Source organism: Gymnoscopelus braueri (assembly GCF_963280865.1).
Source record: "Gymnoscopelus braueri genome assembly, chromosome: 9".
Taxonomy (NCBI): domain Eukaryota; kingdom Metazoa; phylum Chordata; class Actinopteri; order Myctophiformes; family Myctophidae; genus Gymnoscopelus; species Gymnoscopelus braueri.
The window spans coordinates 677,501-692,500 of NC_137610.1; the positions used below are offsets into that span (position 1 = coordinate 677,501).

The following is a 15,000-nucleotide window of genomic DNA, read 5'->3' on the forward strand; positions in this document are numbered from 1 at the left end:
TGTTCCAATGCTCAATAATATAATTTTCCATTATTAACTGTCTTGGTTGATGGGGTATGATTTGGGAATCATGACATTTTGCTAAACATTCATGCTAAACACATTATAGTCTATAGTGGTAAAATATATACCTTATAAATAAAAGGACCTGTTACAATATTGAGCAGAAACGGGAGCATAGCAGAAGATAAGACTGAATAATACGTGTGAGTTTGTGGTGGGATTTTTTGGGGGTTTCTTTCAAATCATCTTTGCCAATAACAGTGCACTTTCAAACATGTAAAGCATTTATTTTCTTTAATGAAGAAAATACATAAATACACATCCACATGACGTTGTCAGCCAGGGAGAGGGGAGGGGGAGGGTGGTGGGATGGTCGGGGGAGAAGCAAACCACGCCTACTTAGGAGACCATTTGTAGGATTTGTGTACTACTTCGCCTCTAGTGGCTCCAATGGAGAATGTGTATCTTTCTATATTAACAATCTTTGGTATAGCCATTACTACTCGACTAGTTGAATAGACTGTTAACGAGCCAATCAGCCAGAACATTCCACAGCTGGTTAGACAATGCCTGGGCGATCAGAGGTACTCAGTCAAGTAGCAGCGAGTGGGGGGGGGGGGCGAGCTGCTTGGCAGCACAGCAATGCAAACTGCGACTCTATGTCTGTTAGATGTAGTGTCAATTTACTATTTTTAAAAGTATTTCGCGGGCCGCTATGGACCTTTCCGCGGGCCGCAAAACGCCCGCGGGCCGCGAGTTTGACAAGCCTGGACTAATGCTTAATAGTGTATAGTTATTATAAAGTGCTACCCATTTTTCTTGTCTATATATTAGGTCTACACTCCAGTCTTTAAAGGAGTGTAATCAACGTTTCACCAATTTAGACATAATTGTATCTCTGACTGGATTTAGTTTAATCTGATAGACAATGTAATCTATTACTAACAAAGTGATAAGAAATCAAATCAATATAAATTAAATGCATCAACATTGAATTTCTTCTTCTATGTCTTGGTGGCACCACGACCCATGATGGATTTCTTAGTGTTTCTCTCAGGTTTCAAAAGCATTATATAACACTTTGGTCCAAACAGTGCCGCCAAAAGGCCAAAACTAGATGCTAAAATAGCAAATACCTCCACTACATCTGCATATTTGCCTGGAGAGCTGATATATGCTGGGATGAAGGCTATCCACACGGCACAGAAGATCAACATGCTGAAAGTGATTAACTTGGCTTCATTGAAGTTGTCTGGAAGATTCCTTGCCATGAATGCTAGGACGAAGCTGAGGAGTGCCAGTAAACCAATATAACCTAGTAACACTGCAAAACCAACAGTCGATCCCACATCACACTCATAGACTATCTTATCACTGTGGTATTGTGTGTTTTTATAAGGAGTTGGTGAGGCAGACACAAGCCAGGCTGTGCAGATTATTGCCTGGATGGATGTAAGAGCCAGAACTGTTCCTCTCTGTTGCATAACACTGAAAAACTTCATAATGTCTGCACCTCCAGGCTTGGAGGCCTTGAACACAGCCAACACCACCATAGTCTTTACCAGGATACACGAGACACACAGCACAAAGCTGATCCCAAACACTGCATGCCTTAGCTGACAAGTCCAGAGTCTGGGACGGCCAATGAACAGAAGTGAGCACATGAAACACAGTTTGAGTGACATCAAAAGTTGGAAGCTGAGTTCTGAGTTGTTGGCGCGTACCATGGGTGTGTCTCGATGATAGATGAAGATTCCCAGGACAATGGCACAGATAAGGGTGCCTAACAATGAGATGGTTGTCAAGGATACACCCAGGGCCTCATGGTAGGAGAGGAACTCCGTGCTCTTAGGGACACAGTGGTCACGCTGGGGACTGGACCAGAAGTCCTCTGGACAACTAGTGCACTCTGTAGAGTCTAACAAAGGAGAGACGATTAAAGGCACAGACAAGTACAGTATCAGCCTAAAGATAAGCTCCTGTATATATAATGTAAACCTACCAGTCTCATTGCTGATCTCTCCCTCAGAACAAGCAATGCAGTCAAAGCAGCAGACAGGTTCTCCTTTCCTTCTGGCCAGACGGGTTCCAGGGGAACAGCTCTCACTGCACACTGACCGAGGAGGCTACAGAGGAAAGTAACATTGATCAGTTTCAGTCTAAACTAAATGACATTCACATCATGAGCCCAACATTAGGTATTTTTGCCAGCCAAAGTGACCTTTTTGGATTCAAAGTTCCAGAAGATGCTGTCTTCATCAAGTATGAGTTCTTCATCTCCGGAGGCAGATTTTTGGACCACACCTACATATTGAACATTTGTGCTTCCATCAGGGTGCCACGCCCAGTTCATGATATCCAAGATTGGTAAAGGATCACCATTCTCATCAAATTAAACATGATCACCAAATGATGTGGTGAAGTTGATCTTTTCCAGGTAATGCACAAGCTAGAAATGGTGACGAGCAGAATCAGGCATGAGACTTCAAAAACGTACTGAGTTACATTGACAGGAACTTTTTTAACTACCCCCTTGCAAAAGATAAAATAATATACATATCCAAGTATGAGAGAGAACTCATGCAGTATAAATAAGTGAAATTGGAAGGGATGACATAAATAAACCAACAATTAGGACATGTCTGTTAACGCTGGCGGCATCTTAGAAGCCGAAGTCGGGGGCCGACAGGGACTAAACGGATTCATCACTAAATCTGAGACCCGGGAGATGCATCAAAGGTGAAGACCTACCACACCAGCAATGGACCCTGCTTAACTTTCTACATACTGGGGTCGCATGCTTCAAATAATTTCTGAGCTACAAGAGCAGTGAGTCTGTGTAAAATGCCAAACATATAATTTCCACCTGCCCCCTATACAGACCACTTTCAGAAGAACCTATAAATACTACCTGCCAAATATACAGACCACCTGCAGAAGAACAATTACCACCTGCCCCCTATACAGACCACCATCAGAAGTCGGCCTCTCCGACGTAGGACCAGAGCCATGGCATGACAAAATGACACTGAGCTAGCCATAGCGGAAGATCCTAAAATGTCAAGTTCTCTTCTTTTTCCAACAATATCACATTTACATTATTATTCTAAATTTGAATCCAGGTAAACTGCAAATTTATACCACACCTGCCATGGCTGTATTGTCTTCAAACTGGCACAGCTGTGCCCACTGAAAGGCCCTCTTCCTGGCACACATTGCAACATGTCATGGAGGGCATGGGCTAGAGCATACACAGCCTTGTACACATTATAATCTGCCCTGAGTTCAGACACATCCAAAAGTGTAGTTTGTGCTGTTCCTAGGTCCTCTTGTCCAGTACAAACCCTTCCATGAGCATCCACCCACTCTGACGGAAAGGGTGCAAATTTACACCGAAATGTGTGCTCCCAAAACTGCCTCACCTGAAGGAACAACAATGAGGACTTAACTAATATTAAAGGTAGGGTAAGAGATATTTTTTACTTTTTTGCTAAAAGGTTAAAGTACTATATTCTGATAGTAATCATCGCTACAGAGCGTTTGTTCGGTCACAGGGGTCTCTCCAGCTCTTTAGTAAAAAGAATAAATACATTTTCAGGTAGGTGACAAAGTTTAAGCCAATCAGGAGAGAGCACTGAAAATGCATTTTCTGTTTAATAAAGAGGTGGAGAGACATGGGAGACTCCTTCTACTGAAAGAGGTGGTGCCATGTTTTTGCACTTTTTCTGTTTTTCATGTGTCTATGAGGTTGATAGAACTTCATTAAGGCCCCCGCTGGTGGTTTTAAGGTGTTTCATGTCTTCTCTGACTATTTGGAGTTTTTTCCTGGAGGCTGAAACCTTGAGAGTCAAACGTGCCAATCCAAAAACAGCGACATACTGACGTAACAATGCCCATACCCACCCACCACACCTCCCCTCATTATCATTGTCATTTATACTACAACCTTTTGTGGGCGGAGCTGCCTCAAACACACGTGTGTGACCATGGCAGGGTTTGTTCTGTGCTGCTGTGTGACAGCTATCAAACAGTTGTTTCACACTTTGCCCATTGACACGGACAAACGTGATCAATGGCTTAATTTCATTTATAAAGACAGGATTTTTCCCTCAGCCCCCTCTACCAGGCTTCGGGTGTGTAGTTCCCATTTTGTTGATGACTGCTTCACCAACTTAGTGCAAGTCAATATGGGATTGCAAACAAGAAAGTACTGAAGCCAGGTTATATTCCGACGATTTATCCTGGAGACACAGAAAGCAGCACCTCAGGAGCATTACCGGTAAATTAAAACATCCGCCAGCCCCAATAAAATGATTTAGGAGCATGAATCGGTTTGACATAGCCTTGTGTCTGTGACCTCCCCCACCGTTTAGTTGTGGGATTTAGTACAGCGTCAATAAGATCGCTTCTGAACATCGTATGGAAAATGTAACGGTAGTCGCGGTAACCTACAGTCGTCTGTTGTTACGACGGTGTGAAGAAATTAATGGATGGGTTGAAACAACCTTTTAAATCGAACTTTTGTGCCGGTCTGCGACTCTTCGTTGAATTCAACGTGCAGAGACAGTGCTGGTCGTGAACGCGCATCGCCGTTTAACATGGCGTAGAGTTAGATCAGGGACGAGCCTCCATGTTAATTCAACGCAGGCTGCCAACAAACTAAGGTTTTAAACGGTTGTTTGAGCCCATCGATGCGTTGTTTCACGCCGTCGGAACAACAGACATATGTAGGTTACGGCGCCTAGCTTTAGATTTTTCATACGATGTTCAGAAGGTAAAACATTTACATTAAATCGGCAGAACATACCGACGCGGGCGGGACCAACTCGAGTCATACAGTCTCAGCCAACGTTAGGGTCGATAGAGCTAGTTCAGTTGGATTAGATACATAGCGTGATTGTTTGTCAATATAATAAAAAAGAGACTAATTATCTGTGCCTCTGCAAACAGAAGTGTATTATCAAGGTGTAAATCTGAATACATTATGAGAGCATCTAGTTAGACGTTTTATATGCATATGCCTACTGTAATATACTGTAGCTTATATTTCCATTTTCTAGTAAGGGGATGTATGGAAAGAATACATAGCCCATTTAAATGGGAATGTCAGGTTGAAGGAATACAAATGCATTGTAATGATAGTAAAATGTGTGCAGTGATGCTATAAATAATGTCACTGATGTAATGGATACCATAGTCATTGTAAGATAAAGTTCTACTTGGATCACAGGATATTGAACATCACCATGGCACATCTGTAAGAATGTATGACAACTGATGGTTCTGTTTAAAGGACAACTTTAGTTTTTTACAACCAAGGTTTATGTTTTAGATTGTAATTAAAGTAAATAAAAGATGAGTGTTAAAATGTTTTAATTTACTGCTTTCTATAGTTTTAGCAATTTTTGCGATCTTTTTTACAGTGGGGGGAGGCATTCTGTCCGGTGGCTAAATATGTATTTTTTTACACAATAACCCAGCGTTTTCTTTATTATTATTTACAGTAGCTCTTCTAGCCCCCAATAATAATCACATCTGGCCATCAAAGACCACCGTACCTTTTTTATTGTGTAAAAAAGGCATATTTAGCCACCGGACAGAATGCCCCCGCCCACTGTAAAAAATATTGCGAAAATTGCTAAAACTATAGAAAGCAGTAAATGAAAAATAAATAACACTCATCTTTTATTTACTTTAATTACAAGCTAAAATATAAACCTTGGTTGTAAAAAAAACTAAGTTGTCTTTTTAAGCCTTTTATTTATCCGTTGCACACATGAGCATTTGGGATTTGAGCAAAGGGTTGATGAGGCTTTCCGGTTATGGAGTAGTTCTTCTTCTTCTTCCTCCTCATCTTCATCTGAACCAGATTCAGGTTCAAACATATATGGCTGTATTTGTCCAATTTGTCCTCCTGCCATTTTGTAAACAAATGGGCAGAACCATGGGCAGTCCTTTAGTGATAAGGGGGAAGGACTAGGACAGGTGGGTGGTCTTATAGGAGGAGGCGGAGGGACTGGATTAGATGGGTGGTGCTAAGTGAAACCAGGTATACTTAATGAACTGGTGGGTGTGTCTACATAAAAACAACATTTTAACACTTACTGTACACTTTTTCTTTTTGAAAAAAATCCATACATAATAATAATACCTTATGATCAGGTTTTAGGGTTGAAAAATATCATGGCACTCCATCTTGAACAAACACTCTATAACAATGAGTACTATCAGAATATAGAGCTATTTAACACTTAACAAAAACTTTAACAAAAGTAAATCACTTACCCTACCTTTAACTAATAACTCATATATTGTGCTATCAGAGAAATGTCAGCTACTGTAGCTATGGCCAATTGTGCCCCAAATGTGTGCAATTTTGTAATGTTTTATACGGGTTGCATCATTGGACTCCACACCGCTCAGAGAGTGTGTGGGTGAAGTTTCAAGGCAATCCGACAAACCGGAAGTAGGAATGAAGTGGTCATTATTTTCTTAAATTGGAAGTCTGTGGGACCATCCACCAAGTTTGGAGCCTGTAGCATGTTGGGAACTGGAGTTATGGTTGTTTAAACCCCAGCCGATAGGAAAACGGAGGGGGCGGAACAATGCTCTGTGTTTGATTACTACCTGCCCCTTACCAACTGCCCCCTATACTTTACCCCTATAAAGAAAATAAGTTCATTTACTCAAGTACTGTACTTAAAGGGATATTTCACCTTTTGTTTTTATGGCAGACCCCTGACCAGTGTTGGTGCCACATTTGGTGCGGACCAATGGTGCGCCTCGCAGGTAATTTTTGCATGTTAATTTTGTGATGTCCATCATCCACCGCCCACTACCCACCAGTGACCCACCCTCTAGGCAATTTTAATATAGGATAAAAAAAAACAAAACATATTGAACAAAAGACTCACTATGTTATTTTCATGGCTCTTGTCAGGATGAATTTTTAACAAGAAGTCCTTGATACCTGGTATCTCTCCACGACGAATGGCAAAACCCAGGGTGCCTCTCAGGTATGGTAAATAGTGAGGAATCTGGATGGTAGTATCTGTCGTCCAACCTGCATCGGCAGGTAACATCCATTGCATACCTGTGACATTCTGCTTTACCACCTGTTGATTGTGTTGAAATACAATAATAATAATAATAATCATAATAATTATAACACACACACAAACACACACAGTCAAATTGCAACTTATGAAGGGATGTCTTTCTTCAATATAACACCTTTTCTTCTAATTATGAATCCACATTATACGTAGGCCTATATAGCTAAATCTAAAATGACACAGATGCTTTCTTTCCCATTTTGAATGGATATCATTACACAAACCTCCTCCATGAGATTAACTATGTAAGTCCCATAGGCAAACAGAATGACTACACAAGCTGTGGATGTCTTCATCACAGTGGCAATCCTCTGAAGTTTAGCCAGGTCATTGTCCCAGGGCAGAGCCTCTGAATAAGACACACAACCCAGACCAGACTGGACCAGGTCAGACTGGAATGTTAGGGCAGCATCGTGGCCATAGTCATCATCACTAAACAACACTCCCACCCAAGTCCAACCAAACCACCTCATAATTTGAAGCATAGCTTTCACCTGATTGGATAGAGAATGTGGGGATGAGTGATAGGTTAGATTATTCACAAAGTGGTAAATCAGTGAATCTGTGAATTTCCTACACAGAATCCACTGTGAAAATGTCTAATACATTCTCTTCTGATGTTGTCAACAGAGACCTTAGGCTCCAGCAGTAGTTCCCAACCTTTTCTGGACGAGGACCCACTTGAAAATCTCAAAGTGTTTGCAGTCCATGCATCTGCCGTGTTAAGTGGTCAGATGGGTGGGCATGTTTGTTTTAATGATCAACCAATTGATTATGCTAACGTAGTATACTATAATGTCACATCATACCTCATACGTTCAAAACTGTTCGATTCGAATTCTAAAATGGCAAAAGTAGCAGATCTACAAGCTCAAAATGTGTCACTTAGCGGCATATTTCGAGCTTGTATATCAGCTACTTTTGATGCTTTTGTTTGATGCTGTAGTATGATCAAGTAGGGCATTCACTTTGGAAAAAACAAAGGAGGTAATAGGTTTCTGCCCGACAGCAACGATAAGTTCCTATATATTGGTATCACAATTAAAACTATTTTTCTTTTCTCCTTATATTAATGTTATATTATCAATACAATTGCTGAGTTTTTTAAAATGATTATTTTACTTGTACAATATCCTGGACCCCGGCCCACAGGTTGGGAATGGCTGCACTAGAATAATGTTTTTGTCAAGTGTGAACTACTGGATACCAATACATCTATTGTTTGTAGAAGTTCACCTGGAAGACATTAGTGGCGAACGTTCTAAAGAAGGATGGGAACTGATACACGTCACTCAGACAGGAGCAGCTAGCATAGTAACTTATCTGAAAAAGACAAAAAAAGACAAACAAAAAAAACAATAACAAATAAAACTAGATTCCATATTATACTATATCTCTGCTGTACAAATTTTTTTTTTTCAGGAAATGAAAAACAACACAATACTGCCTCATCAAAGTTGGTATGGTGACTTTATACATTGTCAAATACTTGAATGTGTCCCAATCACTTTACCCAAATACAGCTCAAGTGGAGTTAGGAGGTTTTTGAACATTAATGTGGAGAGTTTTTTTTTCGTCTGACTTCGTCATTCAATGGTGGCAAAAACAGCGATCTCCAAAGTTGGAGTTAGGTGGTTTGACCGACAGTTTTGAGGAACCAATGGAGGTTTAGTCAAAAGCGCTTTGTAATACTTTTCATTGGTTCAATATTTGTAAAACCCACACACAGACGTAGAGGGCATTGATAAAAAATAAAAAATAGTTGAGAAATGGAGATAGCTGGTTTCTGCCCGACAGCGACGATATGTAATGTACTACTTTTGTATTCATTGTATTGTATCACTATATATATATATATGCATATATACGTATGCATCCTTAAGCATCGGACAGTGACACTGTCACAAAACCTCCAATGAATTACTAGGCTACACATTTTACTAAGGGTCCGGGACATGGACATTGACTTTTTCATAAGACGGGCAATAACAATAAATCCTGCATAATGGGTAATCACCATAGACTGTACAAATAAAAATGGACTAAGTGACCCATTTGTTTTGTAGCCACTTTTTCGGCAAATTGAAATCCACCATCCTGGAACCATTAATGACAACTACAGGGGAAAACATTTCTTCCGTGAGAGTGCGGTGTAGGCAGCGAAAAGCAGACACTGATACCAATAAAAACAAACCTGACACAAGAGACCAACAATCACTCTTCCAGTCAGAATTACGTATACTGTAGGTTCTTACTACACCAGGTACATGAGTGATGCACACATGTAGTTAGTATTGTAACATTGTTGTAAGCTTATTATTTATAGAAGACAGTGATCGGTACATTAGGTTTAATGATGTTACAAAGTTGACATTAAATATCACTCCAAATTGTGTACTCTACCCCCATGTTGTTAAAAAAGACGTTACATGTGACCATGGGATGGACCCGACTCAGGTCTGGGCAAAGAATCAAACTTCTAACACAGATGCATTGTGCTCTGACCTTTTGAAAGCCTGCTTCACACCCTATTCACAACCTGCCCTCTCTGCTCACATGCTCTGCTGCAAGTAAATATGTTCTATGTCTTTCAAACTGTAAACAAGACCAAATACATTACTTATTTTAGATATGTAAATAACCAAAACTAAAGCGGCACTATGTAGCTTTCTTTGTATGAATAAAATGTAAAATCTGTATGGTAGAGTATGTTAATACAATATAACTTATACAATTGGTGTGGTTGTATTTTGTCTCCCTGCTCATCTAGAGACATTTAGATCGTGTCAAAGGTCATGTCTCACCTAGACACAGGATCTGACACAGATTTTGACCTGACGGTCAATTCATCACCCAAGGCTCTATTAGCTCAATGGTAAAAATGTCAGCACTTGCACAGGAAACTGTGTTCAAATATGGGGTAGAAGAGGAAAGTTACATAGTGCAGCTTTAAGCATAATACAAAAAAGGCTGTAGTAAAAGGGGAGTCAAGTAAGAAACTTACCATGGGCACTCTGTACAAACCTAATATTCTAGAGATGGCAATAGAACTTATTGAGGTAGAAGGACCCACAATTCCGAGCACTGGAGGAGACCCAACACAGCTTTCATCCAATTGGAACTGTTCCTCTCTTCCACTGACCAATGACAACGCTGCACTGAAAGTAACTCCAAGCGTGTAACAGTTATCATAGATACTGTATCCCAGAGTGACATTGGGGAGCAGGCTGGGGTTTCTGTTGATCTCATTAATTGCAAAAGCCATGGTCTGGGCCTGTTTGAACCCTTCAATGTAAAAGCTAACACAAATAATTACACTGTAACCTTGAATATCGTTGTATCTCCATATTTCAACTTCACATGGCTAAGACAGCATCCATACTGGATGATGCCAGACCCACTGCACACAGCATTTTCCTCACAGGAGGAAAATGCACTAACATGTATTAATAAAAGATTGTGACAAAACTACATAACTATGTGACTAAACTGGTTCCTTCAGAACAAGTTCTTTTTTTTTCCTGAAAAGTAACAGTTTTGGACATTAGGATTTCCACCCTACAGCAACAATATGTATCTTTGTCAAAATGTACAACATCAACTAATCCTGGTACTGTGTGTACCTGTGATACTCACCCATAGCAAGTGGGCTCCTGTTGCTTGGAGGTGAAAGACAGCTCTGGGAACACAGAGGAGACGTGCATCGGAAACAAGCCACCCAGAACCAAGTCTCCAGGCTTGTAAATTCTGTTGACATTAAACTGTGCCTGTAACTCACAAGAAGAGGAAGATGAGGAAGACAAAGGAGAGAAGACAGAGAACAATATCAAATATGAAAGCAGGTGTATGTCCAGAGAAGCCCTCATGACTGTCCTGCTCTGTCTAACCCCCTCCCCCCTTCTCTAAATCCATGGTCCAGTTGTTATGTTTTATACCCAGGGCTGTGCCATCCCCTGTGCCACGTTATGGCATTACGTAATCTTACACACCACCCATCAGTGCTGTGCAGTGGTGTAAAGTAAACTAAGTACATTTACTCAAGTACTGTACTTAAGTAAAATGTTTAGGTACTCTTACTTTACTGGAGTATTTCCAATTGTCTATACTTTTACTTCTACTCCACTACATCTCGGAGGTTAATATTGTACTTTAACTCCACTACAATTATTTGAAAACGTTAGTTACTAGTTACTTTGCAGATATAAATGATTACAATATAAAACATGCATTAACCACTTTAGCCCTATTTTATACCTCGGCTAGTTGTGAGCTTGTAGAGTAGCTATTTTCAACATTTTAGTACTTTTACTTTTGGTACTTTAAGTACATTTTGATACCAATACTTTTGTACTTCTACTCAAGTCAATTTTGAATTTCGGACATGCCATCCCCTCTGCCACCTTATGACATTACATAATCTTTCACAACGCCCATCTGAGCAGAGGCAGAAGTATAGGCAGGGTTTAACGTACATTAACAACTCTTTCATAAGAAAAGAATGTTGTGTGTGTCCTGTAATGTGTCAATGACACTATACAAGTTGCTATATAAACAAGTTATTATTATTATCAGGGGGGCAAGCACGTCAGTGCGAAGGCACCCTTGTGTTTCTGTTGGTTTTATTATCATTATTCCGCCACTTTTTGCTCTGGCTTAACCCTGCAGTCGTTTTTTACGAAATTCTGCAGTATGGTAGAGGGTCATGAAAAAACTACAGAGATATGAAACACTCGACCCTTGGCCAAAGGGTGGCACTATAGCACTCAATTGAGAAATGCAAACTTTGAACAAGTATAAGTCTTGAACAGTTTGACCTAAAGCGATGAAACTTCATTAAACATATGTGTCTCCTCATGAGGAACAACTTTGCCTCAATGACAATGACCTCTGACCTTTAGATCTTCCGCCATTTTGTATTTAATGAAAAACAGTTACATTCTATCTCCTCCTGGGATTTTGGAAGAATCTGCACGAAACGTTCTACACACAGACTTTGGACGGATATCTAAAAACCCAGTTGGAAAGAAGTGTGTACGTGAAAAAAATGAAGCCTCCATGAGCCAATGAATCCCCTAACTATATCCCCTAACTATATAAATGCAGAGCCACATTTTTACACAACTCAGCAGTATAGGGTAGAGCAGGCTTGTCAAACTCGCGGCCCGCGGGCGTTTTGCGGCCCGCGAAATACTTTTAAAAATAGTAAATTGATACTACATATAACAGACATAGAGTCGGAGTTTGCGACGTTGCCTTGCTGAGCGTCCAAGCAGCTCTCCCCCCTCCCCCACTCGCTGGTACTTGGCTGCAGCAAGTACCTCTGATGGCCCGCTAGTCAGCCAACATTCCACAGCCAGCTGTGGAATGTTCTGGCTGATTGGCTTGTTAAAAGTCTATTCAACTACTAGTCGAGTAGTAATGGCTATACTCTCTGATCTATCTATCTCTCTCTCTCTCTCTCTCTCTCTCTCTCTCTCTCACATTATAGTAGTACCAGCCAAATATTATCTCCATGGAGAGGGAATATTAGATAATGACAGCCTGCCTAGTCACATTTCCTTTGAAAAGTCATTAACCAGTGTAGTATATTTTAAAAGCTGTGAGTTACCAGGCCTGCTTGGAAGAGATTTGTGAAGTAAGTGAGAACAAGCAGAATTGGGGGACAGCCCCCCAGCCTGCTGTTAACACTTGCATGACTAAGCTATCAATATGACCGATTTTGAGAATTTAAAGTGGATTATCTTCTCTCATGAAGCTCTGAGAAAGTTCCCCTTTCATGACTTTTCCTAAATATTTGTTTCAAATCATCTCCGTTTTTTTTTCTTCTGAAACGTATTATAAATATGAAATATATACCATATATACCATCCCAACCGTTATATTTCGGCTAAATTGACCGCTCTCCCTTTCTCTCCCCCAGGCAAGAGCAGTTGACACCTCTAGACCCCCCGCAGAGCGGCCCGTAGACGAGCTGCCCAGCGAGTCTATGCGCGTCAATGTTGCCATGTCTGCTTATTATAAGCGACCTTGGGCTTGTTTTTCGCGTATTTCTATTATTATTAATATTATAATTATATATATATAACTACATTATAATGGTAATACTTTTCTACTCCACTACAGCTCAGAGGCAAATCTTGTACTTTTACTTCACTACAATTATTTGAAAACTTTAGTTACTAGTTACTTTGCAGATATAAATATATTTTCATACTTGTTTAGATTAGAGCTTAATGCATTTTTATTAGGTATATATTTATATAGAAAGGTCTAACCAGGGACTGGTGTTGCAAATTAGCCTCGGCTATTACCCCATTCATGCCTCACTGTTTTGCAGTAACATTTTCATAGACCTGACTGCTTATTTCTCTCGCAAAATTTGGCGACCCATTTTCCACTTTCCCTTCCACTGCAAAGCGGTGGAAAAAGATAGGATCTACAAGCATACAGCTTGTCACGCAGCAACTGTTTTATGCTTGAAGATCAGATATTTTGCGCAGGATTGAGCACATTTGTGAGCAGGCCTGGTGTTTCAGGCATCAACCAGATTCAACGAGTTGAAAAACAGTAGAAACTAGCTAAATAACTTTTTTTTGGCTCTGATCTGATCAGCAGAAAGGATTATTCATTCATTTTCCTCCGTGTGTTTGATGACCCCCCCCCCATTTTGAGCTATACCAACCTTTCAGCTAAACAGGCCGCTCGTTTCTATGGAAGTATTCCACTGTATTCCACAACGTGTAGCTAGGCATAGCCTCGTTAGCTCGTTGTGGCTAGTGTCTTGCCTGAACAGCTACACGACGTCGTGACGTCTTTGTTGAACTGCAACATGGCGTTTGCACTTTCTTCATTTACAGCCCGTGCATCAACATAAACGTTCAGATTTCAAATGTAAAGTGCTTAACGCATGGCCACGGATGTTACAATTATGTACGGGCCCACATAAGTACACGTATCTTCCGTATTGTTCAATAAAAAGCATTTTAATCCGATCGGTGGCCATTTTATCCATTTGCTTTCAACTACGCGACCGCATCGGTTAGGAGGCGTATTGCACTCTTGATACATTATAACTATGAAAAAATGGCTGCCGATCGGATTGAAATGCTTTTTATTGAACAATGCTGAAGATACGGGTACTTATACCCACCCGAAGTGAATTGTAACATGTGTGGCCATGGAGTAAGCACTTTATATTTGACATCTGAACGTTTATGTAGATGTACAGGCTGTAAATGAACAAAGTGCAAACGCCATGTTGCAGTTCAACAAAGACGTCACGACGTCGTGTAGCTGCTTATTTGCAGTGGTGGGAAGTAACTAAGTACATTTACTCAAGTACTGTACTGTACTTAAGCTCACAACGCGTCGCATCGCGACGTACATTGGCTATTTGAAAATTGCCGATCCACAAGCATGCATTGTGAGCTTGTAGATCTGCTATTTTCAAATAAATTAACGTTAACGAAATCAACACTGCATGGAAGTAAAAATTAGATCCCCACGTACACAAATCACAAATCATGATGACATATAGGAGACAGATAGAAATACACACTAGCCTACCCTACTGCCTACACTTTCATAGACCTGCCTGCTTATTTCTCTCTCAAAATTTGGCAACCCATTTTCAACTCTCAGCTCTTTAGAAGACAATGGAACCCCCCACTGTTTGGGGGAGAAAGTGTGAACTAGTCTGGAGAACAGAGGGAGACAGTGGCCAATAGGATAGCCTGATTTGGGGATCAAAATGACCTTTTTTCAGGCTTGGTGGAGGAGTATGAAACCTCAGTCATGCGAGTGTTAAATGAGACCCTTTCAAAGCTCATGCCCTGAGCCAAGTGTGCTTATCAGATCAACAGAAGAAAGGCCCTTTGTCCCT

The 15,000-nt window shown here is 40.5% G+C and overlaps 1 protein-coding gene across 1 annotated transcript in view; it reads right to left on the reverse strand.

Annotated features, from left to right (window-relative positions):
* Nucleotides 1-1,007: 1,007 nt before the first annotated feature.
* Nucleotides 1,008-15,000, reverse strand: part of LOC308091631 (extracellular calcium-sensing receptor-like) — a gene marked incomplete at both ends in the record, with an annotated part of 44,664 nt that continues 30,671 nt past the window's right edge. The window contains 6 exons of the mRNA XM_080437293.1: nt 1,008-1,921; nt 2,006-2,129; nt 7,343-7,612; nt 8,355-8,441; nt 10,123-10,150; nt 10,755-10,885. Coding sequence (XP_080293419.1) covers nt 1,008-1,921; nt 2,006-2,129; nt 7,343-7,612; nt 8,355-8,441; nt 10,123-10,150; nt 10,755-10,885 — 1,554 coding nt within the window. The remainder of the gene's footprint in view (nt 1,922-2,005; nt 2,130-7,342; nt 7,613-8,354; nt 8,442-10,122; nt 10,151-10,754; nt 10,886-15,000) is intronic.